General features: G+C 31.3%; 1 protein-coding gene across 1 annotated transcript; it reads right to left on the bottom strand.

The window, feature by feature from the left end:
• Nucleotides 1-1,962: 1,962 nt before the first annotated feature.
• Nucleotides 1,963-15,515, bottom strand: Su(H) (recombining binding protein suppressor of hairless). Its single transcript, XM_023170487.2, has 3 exons — nucleotides 14,123-15,515; nucleotides 10,773-11,161; nucleotides 1,963-4,506 (listed from the first exon to the last, which is right to left on the bottom strand). The coding sequence occupies exons 1-3, from the start codon at nucleotides 14,966-14,968 to the stop codon at nucleotides 4,221-4,223; spliced, it is 1,521 nt and encodes a 506-aa protein (XP_023026255.2). The 5' UTR covers nucleotides 14,969-15,515; the 3' UTR covers nucleotides 1,963-4,220.
• Between the last annotated feature and the right edge of the window lie 1,269 nt (nucleotides 15,516-16,784).

Raw genomic sequence — 16,784 nt, 5'->3', positions numbered from 1 at the left:
ATATATTGTGCAAGAATATTTGGGTTTGCGAAAGCTCTATTCAAAGTGGGTGCCGCGCGAGTTCATAATCAACCAAAAACAACAACGAATTGATGATTCTGAGCAGTGTTTGAAGCTGTTACACCATAAAAAACCCGAATTTACGCGTCGATATGTGACAATGGGTGAAACATAGCTTCATCATTTCACACAAGAATCAAAACCATCGTCATTTGCATGGACTGCACGTGGTGAATGGACTCCAAAGCGCAATAGTCGGCTGGCAAGGTTATGGTATCAGTGTTTTGGGGTCGCATGGTATAATATTCATTGACTATCTTCAAAACAGAAAACCATCAACAGCGACTATTGCATTGGGTCACGAATCAATGTAAACAATGGCATGAATTGGGCTTCGAATTGCTTCTGCATCCACCGTATTCTCCAGATCTGGCCCCAAGCGAATTTTTCCTGTTCTAAGAGGTAATCGTTGAAACTGATGCCTTTTTTGAGGCCAAAGAAAAATCCTATTATGAAAATGGTATTGAAATATTGTACGACCGCTATAATCTTTGTATCGCTCTTGAAGGCAACTATATTGAATAATAAAATCAAATTTTATCAAAAAGATTTTTTTTGTAGCCTACGAACTTTTCAGCTCTACTGTTTATCAATCCTAACATTTTACCATAAATATTAACTCGTGAATAAAGAATATCTTCCGAAAACAAACACTTTCACTAGAAATGCAATAGTCTTCTCAGGTATTGTATTCTTGGTGATTGAAAAAAGTGCTTGTTTTTGGATTTACGCCAGAGGTTCCAGGTTCACGTTTAATTAAAGTATTATCTTCATAACTTATTGGGAAAAAATACATATAGAGTATTTTAAAGAGTACTCTATATTTTCAATTATTATTTCAATTATTTAATATTCATCATTATTCAAATGTGTATAGAAACATAGGACCTGCTTCTTATATGAAAAACCGTCTTTTCTAATACGTCAAAGAATCGTTTTCTGTGCTCAATGAACTCTGGTGAATGAAAATAGACCAATTTCATTATCTTCATCACGATCAAAATCAGTGTCATTGACTTGCATGTTGGCAAATGCTCCCCTTTCCCATGAAGATTTAATGAAGGCCTCATTCTTACCTTTGAACCAACTGTGGGAATGGGTTCACCTAATTAATATACAGGAGGAAAGCAATTATTAAAAATAATACCATTGTTATCTCAAACTTCCCACATTTAGGTTTAAATAACCATGTATTCACAGAGATTTTATATTTTCATTCATCTGAATCGTGGGAAATTCTTTAATGTATGTGTGACAAAAATTCGTACTTCCTCATTTTTTATAGATAAGTTGAAAAAAAATTGCTCACTACAATTTCTTATCATACTTGAAAAGAAGTGTTTTAATATTGCCTTGGCATATAACTAACAAGTTTGTTTGAAGGTGCTTGACAATGTTTCGTGGTGCATTTCATCAGTTCAGACTTCCATTGTCTACTGTGATATAAATTGATTTGAAATCCCTGAAGGAAAAAATTAAAAAGATTCGCTGAAAAAACAATGTTATTAAGAAAAAAACTGAAATTACAATGAAATAACATACAAGCAACAACAAAAAAAACAAAAAAATTGGACTATTAACACGAGCTGAAAAAATAAAAAAAAACTCCTGTTAATAGTTCAATTTTTTTTTGTTGTTGCTTGTATGTTATTTCATTGTAATTTCAGTTTTTTTCTTAATAACATTGTTTTTTCAGCTAATCTTTTTAATTTTTTTACAGATTCTTTTGAGAATTTCAAATCAATTTATATCATATAAGACAATGGAAGTCCGAAATGATGAAATATATAACTAACATATTTTGTAAAATTTATAGAGTTGAAAAAATATATTTACAACATGGATCAATGAACCAACTCTTCTTTTACAGGGATCTCTTGGGAAATGTTTAAAGTGAAATAATTTACTACTTTGAATATTTATATTTCTACAAAAGTAACATAAATCACACTGTTCATGTGTTTTCACTTCATTGTTATGTACATGATTTTTTCAAACTAATTCTCTTGTGCACACACTTTCTTTCAACAAATCATCACAAACCAAAATGATTAAGATAGAGTTAAACTACTCGTTTGGACTTTGGTTCATTTTTATATAAAATGTTTGTAAGAATTTCAAAAGTATTTACAAAATAAAATATCATAGGCTATTCTTAAAATATATCACAATAAAAAATTAATATAAAAAATCATTAAACATCATTAGAGAGTCATACCTAAATAAATAAATGAGAATCAGTGCTTTCAAAAAGACATAATAAGATAAGCAAAGGTGCTAAAAATGCCCTGATATGCAAGAATAAAATACTATAAATCACACTACATAAATCTTAACACAAAATAATTTTCCGAAAATATAAACAAGTTGACTATACATTATTGCGTTAAAATTCAAGGCAAATTTATCCACCAACATTAAATTCAAACATTCTACAGGATGTCTGCAGACTCCCTTTCGTTGTCAAATTTAAGTTCTTTGAAAATAAGAAGTAAAAAACTTGCTTGAGCAATAATGTGATAATTTGTGTTCCTACTACAAAAATAACAAGCTCATCAGTTAATCGTTTTCAACACATTTGTTATAAATTTTCCATCATCGTATTTCGTACAACTGTAGTTCACTGGAAATGAACAGCTTTCTAAATTGAATAATGGCTTATTATTTCAAAAAAAGTACTAAAAACAGCCCTTCTTCTTGGTTAATATTCAATATACCTTTTCTATTTGGATAGTTACCTGTATCAATTTAATTTTCTGAAAAGCAATTCTTTCTTCTACTGTCATCACTAGCTGTTCAAAAAGTAACGATAATAGTATCTGTCAGGTGATGAATAGTAACAGTTCATGTTGCAATATTATAGCATGAAATACATCAATGATAATGCATTTCCTTAACATGTGTTAGTTACGTATCATGTCCAGTATAAATAAAAAAAAATGGAAACTAGGAAACAACCTGAAAAATGCTAGGCGAAGAAGTTATGAGCAAGATGACTTCATAGGAGTGGTATAAATCGTTATAGGAAAGAATAAAGAAATCCATCAAGGACCAGAGAGTCATGAAATATTGTTACTGCATGATTTTGATAAAAAAATCAAGTTTCTACTCAGGAGAAAAAAATTCAAGATTAGAGAATTTTCATCATTTCTTTTGGAACAGTAAATATGGAGAGAAAACAGGTATATTGTAAAAAACATCCAACTACCTTTGACAAATTCTTCCAAAAAATTAAATATGACAATCTCAAAATTGAACATGTGTAAAAACGTGTAGAAGAGTATTTGTGAAAAAAAAGTTCTAATACACTATGGAAGTTCAACTATCCTTGACAAAAAAATTAATTTTATAAAAGATCATTTCATCTTGCTACAGTTTCATTACAAAGTTGCACAAAAACAAAATAAAAAAAATCTTGGGAGATCTAAAAAATTTTAATTACATTAAAAAATTCAAATATATTAATTTGAAGATTTATTTCTAATTAACAACAATTCTAAATTTGCTCTAATGAACAAATTCAGAATTTGCAAAGTTGTTCAAACACCTCTAAGTTTTTTCTTCCTTCAAAGGAAACCGTTTCTATCATTGCAATGGAAGAGCAGTCGGCTCTTTTTCAGTTGTACACATATTTTACATTAATTATTATTTTTGTATAGATTGTCGAGAATCAAGAACTGAAAATTCTACATCAACCACATCAAATATTTCATTTTGACTCACCTCTTTATTGAATCTTATAAATTTGTTGAACAAATTACATGTCTGAAAGTTTGAATGAAAATAATCAATTTAAAAAAGGTATCAAAAAGGTCTAGTTTTTTCAAATACTGAAAGTTATGTGAACTTTAGGATTTTACATTCTATTGTTGGAATGTACTCTCTCGAAATAATTAAATCTTTTTTTTTATATAATTTGGATGTATCAAAACAACAGTTATTTTACTTACGTGAACTTCTCAAAATTGACGGATACTACAAGTTTCACTTGTAGTTTTGCTCATTCTACATTATGGAGATTTCTACCAAATGGTTGTCTGACTCGCCTATGAGAAATAAACTTCTAAAACACACAACATATTTCTCCTTGCTGTGTAGTAAGTTCAAGGCAACCAGTTTCTAAGACGCAAAAGGTCAAAAATTGCACATATTCTATTACCCTAATGCATCCCGTGAGAATTCCAAGCGGTCTCTGAAATGGCAGCTTGCGATTGAGCTTGAGCTACTGCGGCGTTTCTCTGGCCTTGCCTCATGATTTCGTCAGCCGGAGGACAATGGGGCCGCGGGCCCGGCTCTGGAGTGTATGTGAAGGTCAATCCTGTAGCATATATGATACCGTCGTTTCTTACCAGAGAAACGGGGACTTGAGTAGGTTGTCTCACCCAGAGCCACTCGCCTCGAAATTGGGAGATGTCGGGAACAACGCACAACATACTTTCTTGGCATCTGAAATATTTACAGAAATATGTCATACAAGGTACTTGTTTGACAAACACAAAACATGTTTAATGAAAATCTCACAAATCGTATTTATTCATTAACTGAAAGTTACAAATTATAATTTACACTTTTGTAGAATATCGAAACTAAAATAGAAATAAAACTTAAAAAAATACAAATAATGAGGCAGCAAGCTGTGATAATATATTTAAGAAGAGATCTAACAAGGGAGTAGTACAGAAGTTTGATTGTACTAATGGAAAATTCCAGTCGCGAGCAGGTTACAAAACCCAGCACTTTCACATATTGAGATAATATGTTATTGATATAAGAGTAAATTGTCAATATCCTATGGAATATTACACCAAGATCAGGTATTTCATCTACTTTTTGGATTGGTGTGTCATAATAATAATTAATTCATCTTATACCCAACATAGTGCCAGGGTAAGTCATACATACATATACAGTTACATAAAATAGAATGATATACAAATAAAAAAAATAAAATAAAATATGATGACACAGTTTGATGATTGTATTGATACATGAGGTGCCGCTTGGGGCTTTGTTCACGAGATGGAGCTGTTATTAGTTAACAACCTTTCCTTAGACAAAGGTTCAAATCAAATCAAATCAAAGCGTGCTTTATTATCTGAAGAATAGAATTCTTATTGACAAAGCTCCTAAATATAATAGTACATAAATCCTAACTGCTTAAAATGAGCAGGAAGTCATGATAATTAAATGAAATTAAAATTATGCAAAACAATATGGATTGTCGGATGTTAAAAGTGGATGTACTTAATGTATATATACAGTCATGTTTCTATAAAATATTTTCACAACAATACAGTAGAATAGAAATAAAAACAGTTTTCCCTAATTTATTCTATATTAATTGGTTATAAATACGAAACAGGAAAGAATTGTCAGATGATAAAAACATTAAAATAATATATATACATATATACACATATACATATATACATACACATACACATATATACACACATACATATATACACACATATACACACACACACAGACATATATACATATACACACATATACACGTACATAGACCCATGTACACACATATAATAATTTTATAAAATGTTTGATTTCTTAATACAGTTAATATGTACATACATATATAGTCATACATACACACCTACCTTTAAAACTATTTAGTGAGAGACATAGATACGACATATTGTACTGCTGTCACAACTATTCAAAGTTTTGTTCAAAAAATTCCCTCAAATCATAAAACGGTCTTGTTATTAAAAAATTTTTTACAGCCCTTCTGAATTTCGGAGTGCTATGAATATTTTTAATTTGCTTCGGTAGATGGTTGAACATTTTCGTACCATTGTAAACAATTGAATTTTGGTATTGGGTGGTTCTGGGGACTGATAAAGGTATATATTGGCCATTTGCCCTAGTATTACGTGCAGTGTCAGATTTTAATAAATGTAGTTTATGCTTATGAACTAAACTAGTTGATTCTAGCACGAATATTGATGTTAACGTGAGTATCCTCTGAGATGTAAATAAGGGTTTACATGAAGTTTGGTGATTAACATGGCATAAGTATCTCAGTGCTCTCTTTTGTAGCTTAAAGATCATTGAGAACAACGCTTGCGAGCAGGCTCCCCAAAATGCTATCCCATATCTGATGTGAGATTCCAGGAGAGCAAAGTAGGCTTTTCTAGCAATAAGATAACCGATGTCATTTCTAATAACTCTGATAGCATAACACCCAGATGACAATTTCTCTGCCATTGTCATAATATGCTCATCAAACTTTAAATTATGGTCCAATACAACACCTAAGAATCTGTAATTATCAGATTTCATAAGTGTATCATTATCTAGTTGTATTTTGTCGATGTCCCATTTAAATGATAACACTTTAGTTTTCTTAGAGTTGAAGACCATTTGATTGGCATCGCACCACCTTTTTATTTCAGTTAGATCTAAGGAGATCAATTGGCCGAGAATATTCTTATCTTTAGTGTGCCACTCTATAGTTGCATCATCTGCAAATAAAGTGAACCTACCACTAATATTCAAGTTCGTGCAGTGCAGTGCAGTGCAGTTCCATACATGCAGTGGAGCCGCGTTGAAATTAATCGAGTCCCAAGCAAACTGATGTTTGGGTTGGATCTTTCCTGCACTGATGAGAGGTAATACCTCGTAACCGGGCTGTAGGTGAACTACTCGACTGATTCCAGCTTGGTCCTGCTGCTGGATGAACGAGAAACATCGGCAAGACTAATCCTCTGTAAGGTATCTTGCATGTCTATCGGAAATAATTCAATATTCAACGTGGTATTAGCTGGGGAAGTTCTTGTTTTCCGGCAGGCATGTACCAGAACATACTGTGAAAGTAGTTGGGAGAGATGAATATTTCAAGATTTGTTTTCGAAATATTTATTTTCTGCTAAAATGTTATACATAGTTGGACAGACAATTAATTTGAAATTATAATAAGGTATGAGACGTGTGCATGCATGATGCATAATATCTCTTCAAAGTTAATGACATGATGTAGATCACACATCATGAGTGTGGACTTCATTAGTTTCATAAAGTAATCTGATATAATTTTCTTAAATTAATGATGAGATTGTTTTAGATTAGCAAACAATAAAACAGATCAATTGTTGATTAGATACCTTTAAAATTCTCAGAATTAGAAATTGTTTTAAATATCTTCAGGCCGACTGCAATTTTTAGAAAAAAGTATTGTTAAAGATGAAGTGAATGTCATTGATAAATAAATCAAAGAGAACGGGCCCAGAGTGAGATCCTTGACCTGTTTTGGAAATTAAACTACTTATTTCAGTACAGTTTGAAAAATAGCTCTGAAACCATTTGTAAAGAATTCCATTGATTCCAAAAGCAATAAATTTAGGATTAAGTGATTATCTCCATCAGATGATTTAGAATAATCAGAATTAATGTGTAATTTGTTATTGATAAATTAATGGGTTGATGGTGTTGACTGATTTTGGATGAATCTATGTTCATTAAAAAATTCCCAAAGTAAAAGAGAAAGGACTTGATTCTAGATAAATATTAGGAAAATATAAGCAGTGATTTTCGCAACACAACATAGATGAATCGATAAAAAGTCAACGGCAGTATTTATGGAGGAAATGTTAAAGTTGTTAATGAAATTTATTACCCTTAAGTCAGGTTGAAAATCACTTTCCATTATTTCTATTATTAATAATGAAAGTTTCGAATTTCATAGGGATTGTTGTTCATGTCGAAATTAAACTTCAAAAGTTTGATAAAAATAGTGTGAAAATCCATTTTCAGGAAACCTCCTTCGAACAAAACAATAGGATATTTAAAAAGAATCAACAAACAAATCGTCAAAAACGTTTTAGGAAAGTATCTATCTGCAAATATTTCTATCAGAGACACCAAAAAAATCTTTCCCTAGACACACTGAATTACCCATAAACTAATTTTTCTGTATTCAATGGATTAGGCTAATGAAAGTCAAGTTTAGAAAATGATGATGATACAGACAAAAGTGGTATAGGAAGTGACAAAGAGGTAGAAAGGTAATAAGTAATAATGAAACAAGGTGAAATAAATCAAAGTGGCAAACATACAGTACACATTTTCAAATATCTGGAAATGAAGTTTAAATAAAAGTAATGACATTTTAAGACAACTCTGTTGTAAAAAAAAAATCCAAGAATATCAGCTAACAGAAAAGACACAATGAAGTTTAAACCCCCTTCAACTCTTTGTCTTAAATAGTATATCCCACATAAACAAATATTATCTTTCAGTGATACAACAAAAAATAAATGCTCGTAATCATACTCAGTATAATTTATATAAAAAAAGTATTTCATCTCAATTTAGCTTTAGAGTTTCAACCAGAAAAACTAATGATGTTAAATTATAGAGTACTACAATTCCTTGTCACGGATGCTGAGAATTGGCATTGATCATTCTGAAATACATACATTCAAAAACATTTGTGAAAATGTTTTGTTTAAGACTTTCATTTATGTCAAATATCAATTATCTGTCAATTCAATTAAACATAAATATTAGCAATTTTGTTAGTATTAGTTTTTAGTTTCCTACTTCTCCATTTTCATACAAAAAATGTTGGAACTTCTGAAGGAAACAATCAAGTTAAAATTTTAAACTCTTTACAAGAATGTGTAGATGATTCTCAGATTTTTTTTCAGAAACAAACTGGAAGAAAAACCTCATCTGAAACAACTACTTTTAAACATATGAACATTGAATTACACAAAAATAACTTTTTTCTATTCAGATTCCAATTTCAATTCAGTTTGTACTCCAAACATTCGTTATGGAATTGAAATATATATCACTCACAGAAACACTACACAACATAATATATGAAAGAGTATTGATAAGAAATTTCACTTCCAAGGAAATCCATCATCCTAATGGTACAATTCTCGAAGTTTCAGGTCGAAAACACTTGTCTTGAACTCCTCATCATCACCTTTTTGAACTTTAGAAAACAAAAACACACATTTCTCGCACAAGATTACAAATTTGTTGTCAAAAAAACTACATTTGTCATGATGACAGTCCGTAAAAACATTCGTAGGGTTATTTGATTTGATCACAGCCACAGAAATTTCATTTCAATTAAAAGGGGCATATTTTTTAGTAGATTACTTTTTGAGAAAAGTCTTTTTGGCTTTCTACTTATCTATGTTCTTACAAAAAATGTGGGAAATTCAGGTGGAAAGGAAGAAAAGCAACTAAAATGTGTATGTTGATCCTGTACAAAAGTTTCTTTTAGATACAAACTGGAAGAAAAGTCTCATTTGAAACAACTACTTTCAAACATATGAACATAAGAATAATAAAAATAACATAGAAACGAAAATGACTATTTCTCATCTGTACTCCAAATATTCTTTATGAATTTTAAACAGGAAATGTGACGGAATTGGCCTATACTTGATGAAAGTCCAAAGCATTCTCAAGTAACACTTTATCATGAGATTTTCATTTGACAGTTTGCAAAACCGCAACAAGTGTTTTCTTCAAGTGTTTTCATATGAAAAAGTGTCCAGTGAAAACCTCGCAATGAAGTATTACTACTTGAAGTTAGGGTTCACCTCTAGTTAACTCTAGATGACGAAAACATGCATTTCTTGCACATCACAACTTTACGGTAATAATACGTTTATTCCAGAGGCTACATTACAAAAGAAATTGATAAATTACTTCATGTCACTGGAAAAGATAATTCTACTTTTGATATGATGGCAGTTTGTAAAAACATTCATTAAGTTATTGGAATTATTCCAAGCCATAGGAAATTCATTTAACATACATAGAAGTTACTTACAGTTTGTATTATCTACACATTTTTGTGAAGAGTTCATTTTAAATCTGATTGCTTTCTCTCTTCCAAAGAAAATTTCCCACATTTTTTTATAAAGACAGAGAAATAGAAAGCCAAAAATATTTTTCCCACATACTTCCGAGGAAAAGAGGACAGTAATCAAATTCAAAATGAACTCTTCACAAAGATGTGTACATCATGCATGCCAAAAACTAATCTCTCTTGAAAAATCCCCCCATTTCATTTTTGATAGATAGATAGATAGATTTTATTTAAACTGCATTCCAAACAGGTTTACACCCGATTACATGTATACAGTCAATGTCATGGTACATAAAATATATGGTTTTTAAAATACACAGAGTAAATAAACACCTAAAATTACGTACAAGAGAAACATTAATAAAAACAGGTATATATGGCACTTTTTTTTTTTAAACGACTGTCTTATTTCTAATTCATCACAGCAAAAAAAACAAGACTTTGGTGACTTACGACTAGATCATTCACTTGCCTAAGGCAGCGATTGAGTGGAGACTCTGATCGGGTGTCTACATAGAAAACCCTATTGCGATTTCTTAGATTAGCACTAGGAACATGAAGATTGACCACACTGAGGAGTTCAGGTACATTTATTATCTGATTAAATATGTTGGATATAAATAGTACATCATTCAAGCCTTGACGATCCGACAGGGTTGGCATGTCAAAATGTTCTAGTTGAGTCCTATAGGAGATCATAGAGGGAGACTCTTTATTTTTTTGAAGTAGGTGTACCTAAGATTTTGGTTTTGAGTATTTTTGAGCTCTATGTTATTTTGAATGTTAATCCATTCACTTGCAAATAAGGTTAATTATACGCAACAAATAAATAAATAAGGAAATAAAAACTACTGACCTATACATAGTCTCAGCTTCAACATCTCCGAACCAAACTTGCAACGAGGGAGAAAAGTTATCCCCTGTCAACTCCAACATCGCAACATCTCCTCCGCCGTTCAGGTGCAAGCTGTGGACAACAGGAACTGGTGTTACTGGCGACCGTACGGGGCCCATTCCTTCATAGAACTGATATTCCGCCTTATCCGTTGAGATGATTGTCCAACAGGCACCGTCGTTGATCATTTCTTTGTTGGGTTCCTTGGGGCAAGGAGTCGCCTGGAACTGTATGATTCTTTCCTGGGAGAGGCACAGGTACATGCGTTCAGTGTCTTTCATGTAGAATGCACATTTGTGAAGTTGGGATACCGGATCGTCGGCTTCAAGCAATGCCTGCTGTTTGTCTACCTTGAAAAGTTCAACAAAAATTTTCATCAGATATAATTAAATTTTCATGGCTTGATGAATAATAATAATCTTAATTCATTATGTGATTTAAAAAGGTTTAAAAATATTCAATAAAGTGCCTATCACTGTCAAAGCAGCTAGAAATTATGACATGTTCAGAAAAAACTCTGTAAATACCCTGTTGACAAATAACAGTAATTGATCATATTTTTCAACTTTATATGTAATGTAATGTATTTTTTTTGGCTCGAGTCCCCAGATATAGTCACTTACTTGTTATATATAGATGAGTTACAAAAGTGTCTGTCAAAATGATTTTCACTTCTTTAGACAATAAACATTCATTCATTATATACATTATGTGAAACAATACAAATATTGATACTGTAACTTGTTTGCTGCAGCAAATATTCTTCCAAAGCTTTCATAAAATTATATTCATTAGAAGATGGGAAAAACGCTTTTTTGGATTTCTACTCCTTCATTTTTATACAAAAAACAAATAATAGTTCAAAAAACTAAAAAAAACTCGATTCAATAACAACACTAACTAAAAAATAATCGAAACTAATTCAAAATTGTATTCAACATCGATAATAAGTCTTATGGCTTGATGTAACTAATGACTTTCAATAAGTCTGAAATCAGAATGAATCCATCTACAAAAAAATTAATTTTGTTGTAAGAAAGCGTAGAGTGCTAAATATCCATTGTTATAAATACTTGTTTAGGAAACTTTTGCCAGATGGGCACCTCACGCTTTTTTACAACAAAATTATTTTTATTGTAAATAGATTTATTCTGATTTCAGACTTATTAAAAGTGATTACTTACATCACCCCACAGGACTTATTATGGATGTTGAACACAATATTAAATTAGTTTCCAATTATTTTTAATTTTTTGGTTTGTGTTGTTATTAAAGTGTCTTTTTTTAGTTTTTTAAACTATTATTTATTTTCCACTTTTTATTTTGGCTTGCTTTTCCAAGTCCATTTGTTTTAATATAAAATATATATGCATTCATAGACAGTGTGGTTGTCTCACTTGCTCTTCAGACTCTGTGAGGAAATTATTCAATCCTAGCAATCCTGATCAGGATAATGATGTAAACTTATGAAATTATTGTATTGTAACCGATTCTTGATAAGTGTACACAGTTTAAATTACATCTATTCGTTTAAGATTAGTCAAAATTGAGTCCAAATGAGTTGGTTACAAACAATCATACAAGTGAAGATAATATAAGTGTGTTAATGATAGCAACTTGCAAAGGAAGGAAGACAACAAGTAAGTTCAGAATAAACACTTTACAAAGATGTATTGATCATGCATAGAAGATACTTTAAGATAGGAACTGGAAGTAACTTCTTTACATTAATTTTATCATGAGAAAAAATATATGGTCAAATTGTTAAAAAACTATTGTTATAAGTCAGCAGTATTTTGTTTATCAATAAAAAAAACTGTTAAATATCAAGTTAACTTGCCTTAAGTACACTATTTTCTAATGAGTTGTGAACAAACAAAAAGCCAAATGTTAAAAATAATCAAGGAAAGAAAAATTATGAAAAAAATAATCTGCTTAAATGTAAAGTAAGTATGACTTATTTTACATAGTTACTATAATATAAATACCCACAGTTTCAAGACTAACCTAAATACAAAAATTCTTTATTTCTTTATTTTTCCTAAGAAACCAATTCTTTAACTCGGGGATGAGATTCAAGAACTGAGTTCAAAAGATGAAGAAAAGATAAAACAATAAAAAACTTCCTACTGATATTTACAATCACAAAACATGAAATTTCAATGAGGAATTTCAAGTACTTTATTCACTACAACTATAACTTGTTTTTTATTGGTATGACATTTATCATGATTACGTGATTGATTATTCGACCTTTGAATTACATTAGCTAACACTTGAGAGGTCTAGACTATCAGTTATTTTTGATTATGATTATTGACCACTTTACAGGGCATCTTTGTAAAGAGTTTATTTTGAAATTAATTGTTTTCTTTCTTTCTTTCGATGTAAACCATGGTGTAAACACCATTTTCCTCAAACATTATTGAAGGAGTTTAATAATGTTGAATCTTTTGGAAAGTCTGTGTAAATACTTCCCAGATGTTGGATGTTAGAAACCTGGTAATTATATCAATTGATGTTATATGGTCATGTAAACATGGTTATTGGGAGTTATTTTACTTCCGTTGAAAATTACCCTAAATCAGTTTTTAAATAATCATCAACAGAAATGACCAATAATGATATATTATTTACAAGTCAGATAATAAAAATTTTGTAGGAAGTTGATACCCTAATTACAATTATATAGTTGCATGTAACTATACTAATTTGAGAAAAATCGATTTAAAAAATGAACTTACATACAACATAAATGATAAAAAAATAAGTTCATTTAACTGAACTTCTGAAAAGTATAAAATGGTTTACTTTGAAGATAAGCTCATTTTTTTAAATCATTTTTCTCATATTAGCATAATTGTCACATACAACTATGTAATATTAGGGAAAGAAAGTGTTAATACAAATTTGAAAAAGGATGAAGGCAAGCTAACAATCTAAATCTATAATAAATATGAGTTATATGGACAAGTCCAAAAATTTAAAACACGTTTCCAATAACAAATTTTTAATGATTTTTGAATATTGATACACTTTTCAAGGTGTTTGAATAATCTAGAGAAGATGGTTCACTATCTATACACAACTGTTGTCTAATATTTTTGTATTTGGTATAAATATAACTAGTTAAAAGTCATCTGCATAAATACTGTAATGACTTTCTGTAACTACCAATTCAATATTATTTTTATAGAGGATGAACTCTGTGTTATACCCATACTAAGATTTAGGAAATTAGAATTGACTCTACGAATACCATTCAGTCTATGACATCTTTTATACTATAAAAACAAAATTCATAATCTCACCTTTCGAATTATCAGTCTGGGAAGCGCCATTCCTGTTACAGAACAAACCAATTTGACTGTTGATCCATAGTGAATGTATCCATCCCTAACTTGAAACTCTTCACTTTCAGATTCATTATCATCTAAAAGGTGTATAGTAAAAGCACCCCACTGTGTCGAACTGGCATGAAAATGTCCATTCTCAACATGCAAATACCTCGTCGAAACGGTCTGAGATCTCAACCTATTAAAAAGAGCTACTTTTGTCCCACTAGCTATACACAAATCTGCGTTTTTTAAACTTTGCTTCTTCTTGGACGGTTTTGAAATAACTTTGATTCTTTTACTGTGAAACACTCCGATATCGTGTCCTGAACCATAGAACATTTTCACAGATAACATAAAGTGTTTGCGTTTGTCCGAATCGGAAATGTATAACGTTTTAGCCGCGCAGTACTGTTTACCATTGTTCAGATCTAACTGCTGCATATCTTGATCCGAATTGCCAATCCCGATAAATGCGCAAAGTTGAGAAGCTTGTTCCGACTCCCCTTCGCGTAACATTTGTTCCTGTCGCAGCCTCCACCCGTCTCCAAATAGATAAATGCAAGGTGGAGGGCAGAAGAACCTTTTTTCATTGCCATATGATTTTTGAGCAACTTTAGCATGTAAAATAACTATCACCATGTCAGACCTCTCCCTCAAATACCTCTCCATGGCTTCCCTGGTGAGTCTTCTGTCTTCTCCCCTATATCCACCTGGCACCACTGCCCCAGCAAATCTAGGGTACATGGCCCCATGTTGAGGGGGTGGTGTCGGGGGCGACTGGGCATGGGCTATGCCTGGCAGGCCATACTGATGGGGCATTTTTCACGAAATTGCACTACACCAATTACCTCAACTTTATACACTTCATATTTTTGTTGTTTTACTCTTATTTACCAACGTATCTACATCTGAACAAAAATGGATTGAGTAATCTAGTGCAGATGTAAACAAATAGTAAACACGCTGCGTGACTTGATTGCCTCTTCCGCGGCTACCGCTGAACGTGAGAACAAAATGCTGCCGAGCGGCTGTTTCAGATTCTCCCCTCTTTGGGCTTTAGCCATGCCATACAAACTATTTTATACTCCTCTTGTATACAACTTCGCTCTGCCTCATTCCATTTCATTCGAAAAACACCTGTTCACAGCTTGGATTTTCCGACAGTCTGACCAACATCCTAAACGCCAAAACTAATTAACATTTCCATTAGCATTGTTTTGTTATTCAATTATTGCATTGGGACACCTTCTTTAGAGTTGAACTGTAACAAATCTGTCTATCTTACTGGCATTACTATTCTATAAAACAATTGACAATTCAAAAATCTATCTATCCAATATCTTCAGTTTCCTGTTTTTGTTGTAGAGGCCACTTCACACGAATCTCGTTCATATTTCCTTAGTACTTGGAATTTACGAGGGATACTCAAATATATATTTTTCATTTATATATCGACCAGAAATGCACATTATGTGAACAAAATCACCGACATGTGAAAACAAAATATAGTCAACACATAATTCTAGTTCACAGGCTTGGTTGGTAAAATGTGCGTCGAGAATGGTGTTACAGTTCTGGTGTTTGGAATCAGTATCTATTTTGATTTTTTCCTACTTCGGAGGTTCCAGTTCTACCTTACAAAACATGCTCATATTGAATAATACCAAAATATATTGAAAGGGGTATATTTTTAGGAGAAATTCATTTTTGGGAAAAAAGGTTTTGGCTTTCTCTTTACTTCTCTCTTAATCTTTACAATTTCCCACATTTTTTTGTATAAAGGTGGAGAAGTAAAAAACCAAAACCTTTCTTTAGTGAAATATATATTTTGTCCCATGACTCCTAAATATTTCAATGTTTCGCAGTAAAATATATTACAGTTCAGGAAAAGGAATACATATTTATATGAACTAGCTGTATAATTTACAAGAAATCACTGACCGCTGACTTAGCGAAAAAGGAGCCGACCGCCCGCCATGGTTTCTCTCACATGATCCTTGTTGGCGTTCACAGTTCGGCTATTATTGGCAATTTTCGGTTCTCGTTCGGTGGTCGAGATTACCTCTTCTCGCACCATCCATTTGATAAATGTTGAAATATTTCCATTATTATTACGTCATATTGTGTTTTATTTATTTCATAATATACTAAATATTAATTATTTTTATTGTATCGTTATTATATTGAGCAAATATCATGTGAATAAATTATGTTATATAAAGGCATATGTACGTTATACACTTCATCAATGAGATTTTTATATATCAAACGTTAATATTTAAGCGAGATAAAAAAAATTCTCACTAATATAGTAACAGATTGGCTCTCTTCATTATTATGGCCCTACCTTTTGTGGATCCGAATTTATAATGACTTTATAGTACAGGCTAAATCTTTACCAATATACATAATATACTTTACCATATAATGAAGACACTCCAAAGGCAAAAGAACGAACTATTTGGAATAGAAATTACTAAGGAGATGCATCATTTTTTTGGTCCGCATGAGGTAGATATAACTCTTTTTATACCAAGTAGGTACTTGTTGAAACTTTATACTACTTAATTAATTCATTAACTATTTGATGTTACTTTATAAAGATTGAAAACATTTGGTACCTACATAAATAAAT

Source organism: Leptinotarsa decemlineata, unplaced genomic scaffold, assembly GCF_025532065.1.
Source record: "Leptinotarsa decemlineata unplaced genomic scaffold, Ldec_3_MD MMD2_tig00000008_RagTag_RagTag, whole genome shotgun sequence".
Classification (NCBI taxonomy): domain Eukaryota; kingdom Metazoa; phylum Arthropoda; class Insecta; order Coleoptera; family Chrysomelidae; genus Leptinotarsa; species Leptinotarsa decemlineata.
This window is presented reverse-complemented; position numbering and strand designations above follow the sequence as displayed.